The sequence below is a fragment of the Prinia subflava genome, chromosome 12, assembly GCF_021018805.1.
Source record: "Prinia subflava isolate CZ2003 ecotype Zambia chromosome 12, Cam_Psub_1.2, whole genome shotgun sequence".
Lineage (NCBI taxonomy): Eukaryota > Metazoa > Chordata > Aves > Passeriformes > Cisticolidae > Prinia > Prinia subflava.
Window position 1 is genome coordinate 12,557,921 of NC_086258.1, and position 6,000 is coordinate 12,563,920.

Below are 6,000 nucleotides of genomic sequence, written 5' to 3' on the forward strand. Positions count from 1 at the left end.
GCCGGCACGAGGAGATGCAGGGATGCTCCAGGAAGGCTCCAGGTCCAGCCCAGCCTCTCCTGCCCACCCCAGCAGGATTTGCTGGGAATTGGTTCCCACAGGCTTTGGGGAGGCCACGCTGGGATTTTTAGGCTGGTGCAGGAGTGACCCATTCCCCAGAGGCCGGATCCCTGCTCCAGGCATCCCCGGGAGCTTGTGGCACACCCTGCTCCGTGCTTCCCATCACCTCGGAGTTGGGAAAAGCCCTTCCCTGTCCCTCATCCCTGCTGCCCCGGGCCAGTCTGTGTGTGAGGCTCAGTCTCTCGGCTCTGCCATCACCGGCAGAGATTTCTCATCCCGCCGCCAGCAGCCCTGCGAGGCTTTGCAGAGCAGATCCAATCTGAGGTCAAGTTCCCACTAAAATCAAATGGCTGGGAAGGAAAACTTCGTTACGGGCAGCAGCAGCAGCGGTGCTGATGTTTATTAGTCAGCAATGAACAGCAGAAGGTTTTATTTTGCTGCTTTTACAGCCACTGTTGGGCCGTGCCTGCAGCTCCCTCCCAGCGCTCCAAGGCAGCACATTTTGCTTTCCTGCCCTTTTTCCTTGGTGAGCTGTGGAAAGGTGGCCAAGGAGAGCCCTGGAGGCCCCAAGGAGCCGCCTCGTGCCCCTGCCCTGTTGCATCCTGCTTTGGTGGCCTTTGGGGTGTCGGTGGCAGCGCCCCACACCCCTCATTCCTCACCTGCAGCCCCGTTATCCCCACCCCAGCAGAGCCCCTGCGTGCAAAGGAGGGACACATTTCAGATCACAGCTCTGAACACCCAGAGGTGTCACTGCAGGACAGAGCTGACCTGGGCACGGCTCCTCCCCAGGGCTAGGGATTCCCAGGATTTCTGTATTTCCACATCAAACCAGCGCAGAGGGAGGCTGCTCCCAGCTGGAGGTTCCTGCGGGGATACAGCTGGGATACATCCCCTCCCTCATCCATCGGGATTTTGGCGGCAGGGCTGGAGCCAGACCCGGCAGATCCGGGTTGGTGCTGGCTGCAGGTGAGGCTGGGGCTCCACACCTGCCCCTCCCTGCTGCACGCCCGCTCTGCACGCAGCCGCCTCCCCCGGAGTGCCCACGGCGGCACTGACGCATCGCTGCGGCTCTGCCACCCGGCCTTGTCCCCAGCTGTGCCACCTGGTCTTGTCCCACCTGTGTCACCCAGCCTCACCCCGGCTGTGCCACCCCGCCTTGTCCCAGCTGTGTCACCCAGCCTTGTCCCAGCTGTGTCACCCAGCCTTGTCCCAGCTGTGCCACCCATCCTCACCCTGGCTCTGCCACCCAGCCTGGTCCCAGCTGTGCCACCCAGCCTGGTCCCAGCTGTGCCACCCATCCTCACCCCGGCTGTGCCACCCATCCTCACCCCGGCTGTGCCACCCAGCCTTGTCCCACCTGTGTCACCCAGCCTCAGCCCTGCTGGCCCTTTTCGGGCAGCGACTCCCCCTGCCCTGCCCTGCCCTGCCCTGCCCTGCCCTGCTGCCGGTGCCTTCATCCCCGCAGCCTCAGCAGGGACCTGCTCCTCCCGGAGCCCGGCTCAGCCTCGCTCCCAGGGCTGCGCCCAGTGCCCAGCGAGGGCACAGGGAGGTGCCACATGGGCACCTGAGCGCTGGCACCGCTCCTCGGAGGAGCAGGAAAGGGTTAAAGGCAAACAATTGCTGACATGGCTCTGCTTTGTCTTGAGGTAAACGCCTGAGCCGAGCCGGGAGCAGGTACCCAGCCTGGCACTGAGCCCTTTTTGGGGAGCCGGCAGGGATGGGATGCCCCAGGCTGGGATTTGCTGCAGGAGCTGAGCAGAGCTATGGGAAAACTCCTGCCAGAGCTGCTGCTCTCGGTGGAGCACGGCCCGGGGGTGCGGGGCTGAGCAAGGGGACCCCAAAGCCGGTGGCACCCCGTGCTCAGCCTCGCCTGCCACGCTCTTTGTACTGCCAGGGGAGGGCTCGGCGGTGCTGTGACACCAGGGTGGGCTGGGACAGGGCAGGGTGACCCAGCCCCGGCTGCTTTCTCCACCTAAACCCCACATTCCCACGGCTCAGCTCTGGAACGGGGGCCTGTGAACAGATCCGGCCTCTGGCACAGCAGCTGCTCCGGGCGCTCCAGCAGGAAGCCGCCGCTTCTCCCTCTCCCCTGGGCTTTCCCTGGAGCTCCCGCCGCGCTGGCAGAGGAGGGGCAGAGGAGGGGAGCGCTGGGGGCCAGGGCTCCAGAGCCCTGCGTTTGTGCAGAGCTGGGAGGGCAGCAGGGGCAGGGACAGGGACAGGGACAGGGACAGGGACAGGGACAGGGACAGGGACAGGGACAGGGCCGAGCTCTTTGGGACAATCTTGGGAAGCCAAATAGAGTGGATGTGGGGCCAGCCCCACCGCCCCTCGCACAGTGCACGATCCAGCGGGATGGATCCGTGCTGCCCTGCCCTTCCTCATCCCCAGCCGCCGAGAGCTCCGTTGTCTGCTCTGCCCGGTCCCTTCGGCTCCTACCGAGCCCCAGCACCCCCTTCCCGTGCCCATCCTCTCCATCAGCGCTGCCTCCAGCGTGACTTGCCTGGAAGGAGCAGGGAGGTGTCACCCCAGAGATCCTCGGAGCCGCGGCCGGACAAACCCCGGTCCCAGCCGGGTGCAGGAGCCGCCGGCGGTGCCAGGTGCCCGTGCCAGGCGCTCTCCGATGTGTCACCGCTGCTCAAACACTCCCGAGGCTTTCCCAGCAGGAAAGCGCCCGTGCCGCGGGTGCCCGGAGCAGCGATCGCGGCAGATGCGGGCGGTGGGAGGGGCAGCGGCCGGCGGCGAGGGAAAAGGGGGAAATTCTCCATCCGAGGGTGAAATCTGCGGGCAGGTGACGCCGCGGCAGGGGCAGGGGAAGGGCTCTGCAGCAGCGGGACGTGGCAGGGCTGGAGGAGGCAGGGTGGGGCCAGAGGGGCTCTTCCCGTGGAGGAGTCACCTCCGTGCCGGCGTGTTCAGGGCGGCTGCGGCAGTCGCACAGCACGGGGAGGCTGCAGGGCACCCCACGGAGTCAGGAAGAACCCGGGGAAAACGCAATCCCAAACATCCTGCTCTCCTCGGCAGCGACACTCGCCGGGAGCCGCCGCCAGGTCGCTGCGTGCCCGTGTTGTCACACACCTGTGGCCTCCCGAGGTCCCCTGTGTGTCCAGGTGCACGTGGGGCACAGCCCCAAAGCCAGCCGGCCCCGAGGGTGGCACGGGGGACCCAGCAGAGCCACCCCGGCCCTACCTGCGCCCGCGGTGGCACTTTGGTGTGGAAATGCGCCGCGCTGCCGTGAGCTGTCTTTGTTTTCTGACGAGGCAGCTCCTCCTGACCCGGCTCCTCCCCAGCACCTGAAGGACAACCCAGCAGAGAGGAGCCCAGCAGAGGACCCCCGAGGCCACCGGGTGCTCGCAGCCGTCCCCTCAGGTGGCATTTCTGCCCCGACCCCGAGGTGCCACCCCCGTGCTGCAGCCGGGAGAGGCGGGGCGCGGGCGGGACGAGCCCCGCTGTCCCCTCAGATGCTCGTCTGCAGGTCGCCGTTGAGCAGGGTCCTCTGCGTCTCCGTGGTCTCGTTGAGGCGGGATTTGTCCTGCTTGCTGTCGCTGCGGTCGGCCTCGTCCATGCCGCTGACCTTCACCAGGCACAGCACGTTCTGAAAGCTCTTCTTGAAGTTGTCGGACAGGAAGGCGTAGAGGATGGGGTTGGCGCAGCTGTTGGCGTAGCTGAGCACCACCACGAAGTCGAACATGCCCTTGAGCACGGGCGTGGGCACGATCAGCACGGACACGGAGGAGACGTTGAAGATGTAGAAGGGGAGCCAGCAGAAGATGAAGACGGCCACCACGATGGACACCATCCTGGTGACTTTCTTCTCGGACTTTTTCCTCTTGGAGGAGCCCACCCTGATGCCCGAGGACTTGACTTTGATGATGATGAACAGGTAGCAGAGGCAGATGATGGTGAGAGGCACCAGGAAGCCCAGGATGAAGGCGTAGATGATGAATCCCGTGTACCAGGCGCCCGACTCTCCCGGCCAGATGATGGTGCAGCTACTCCTGCCGTGGTTGTGCTGCACCCCAGCATAAATCATGATGGGCATGATCACCAGCAGGGAGACGCCCCAAACGGCCACGTTGATCATTTTGGCTGTCCTGGGCCGCCTCCACTTGGCAGATTTGATGGGATGGACGACAGCCAGGTAGCGGTCAACGCTCATGACGGTCAGGCAGAAGATGCTGGTGAACTGGTTGATGCCATCCACCGTCATGACGATCCTGCAGAGGGCTTTGCCGAAGGGCCAGTGCACCAGGGCCACCTGCATGGCCAGGAAGGGCAGCCCGAGCATGAAGAGCTCGTCGGCGATGGCCAGGTTGAGGATGTAGATGTTGGTGATGGTTTTCATCTTGGCGTAGCGGAGGATGACGTAGATGACCAGCGTGTTGCCGCACAGCCCGATGATGCAGACCACGAAGTAGATGCAGGTGAGGATGGCATTGCTGGTCAGGTCAAAGTGCTGGCCCGTGGCGTTCTGGGAGGCGTTGGTGGGCGCCTCCAGGGAGAAGTTGTCGAAGGGGGACGGCGGGGAGAACCAGAAGGCGGTGGCGTTGGGCAGCTCGTACTCCAGCTCCATGGCTCTGCCGCTCCCTGGGCACCGCTGGCTCAGAGGAGCCGAGCTGGCATCTTCCCTGGCTCTGGGGAGAGAGGAGAAGATTCTAGAAATCAGGGGGTAAATAAAAATGAAGGGATTCCCGGGGAGGATCTGTCCATCCCGCTGCCGAGCTCGGCGGGAGAGAGGCTCCCTGCAGGGGGGGTTCCCAGCCCACCTCCCCGTGTCGCCTCCTGGCGCAGCCTGCCCGAACACGCCGCAGCTTCTCCCGGCTCTGGCGATCCCGGAGCCTTTACGACTCCACAAATCCAGCGGGTGCGCTCCGGTGGGTGCGACTGATGCCCGGGAGCACCGAGCGCCGGGGGAAATCCTCCTCCTCTCCCGGCCGCTCGGCAGGTGCAGCCCCTTCCCCCGAGCCGCCAGCGGCACACCGAGCCCGGGCGGCTCCGGTGGGCGGCGAGCTCTCCGCGGGGAGCCCCCCACGCCCGGCCCCGTTTCTCCGCTGCAGAGGGCACCGGGCGCTGCTGCCCCGCCGCTCACCTGCTCCCGCCGCCGCCCGGCCCTGCCCGGCGGGCACCGGGGAGGCGCCGGCAGAGCCGCTGCCCCGCTGGGCTCCGCTCGGTTCCGCCCGCCCGGCCCCGCACGGCTCCGCGCACCCGCTCCCGGCGCGGCTCCGCCGCTGGACCAGCGCACCGGCTGCGCCCCGCCCCGCGCGGGGCGGCTCTGCGGGGCCGGGGCGGGGACAGCCCGCAGCGCCCCGGCTGCCCACCCTGCCCTGCCCACCTTCCCCACACTGCCCACCCTGCCGTGCCCACCCTGCCGTGCCCACCCTGCCGTGCCCACCCTGCCCGCTCTGCCCTGCCCGCCCTGCCCTGCCCCCCTTCCCCACACTGCCCACCCTGCCCTGCCCACCCTGCCGTGCCCACCCTGCCCTGCCCACCCTGCCGTGCCCACCCTGCCCTGCCCACCCTGCCCTGCCCACCCTGCCGTGCCCACCCTGCCCTGCCCACCCTGCCGTGCCCACCCTGCCCTGCCCACCCTGCCCTGCCCACCCTGTCGTGCCCACCCTGCCCGCTCTGCCCTGCCCTGCCCGCCCTGCCCTGCTCTCCCTGCCTGCCCTGCCTGCGTTCCCTCTCCTGCCGTGCCCACCCTTCCTCCAGCCCTCCCACCCCACTGTCCAGCAGCGTTTTGGTTCCAGCCACAGCCTCAGCTGCTCCCGAGCCAGCAGCAGGGAGGTGGCAGCGTGGTGGCCACACTGTGACCCCAGTGCAGGGTGGCCCAAGAGGCCTCTGAGAGCCCTAAAGTCTCCCTGGAGCGCTGGAGATGCCTTGGCCCCAGGAGTTTGCATCTTGCCTCACAGCCAAGCCAAGGCAGGTCCTTGCTGGTCCTCCCATCTG

The 6,000-nt window shown here is 67.0% G+C and overlaps 1 protein-coding gene across 2 annotated transcripts; it reads right to left on the bottom strand.

Moving 5' to 3' along the window:
• Window positions 1–2,192: 2,192 nt before the first annotated feature.
• On the bottom strand, window positions 2,193–5,345 carry SSTR2 (somatostatin receptor 2). Of its 2 annotated transcripts, none has more exons than XM_063409591.1 (2): window positions 5,144–5,345; window positions 2,193–4,688 (listed from the first exon to the last, which is right to left on the bottom strand). In XM_063409591.1, the coding sequence occupies exon 2, from the start codon at window positions 4,625–4,627 to the stop codon at window positions 3,512–3,514; it is 1,116 nt and encodes a 371-aa protein (XP_063265661.1). In that variant the 5' UTR covers window positions 4,628–4,688; window positions 5,144–5,345; the 3' UTR covers window positions 2,193–3,511. The 2 variants fall into 2 exon arrangements, with proteins under 2 accessions (XP_063265661.1, XP_063265662.1); XM_063409592.1 differs by lacking the exon at window positions 5,144–5,345 and adding an exon at window positions 4,821–5,136.
• Window positions 5,346–6,000: the final 655 nt, after the last annotated feature.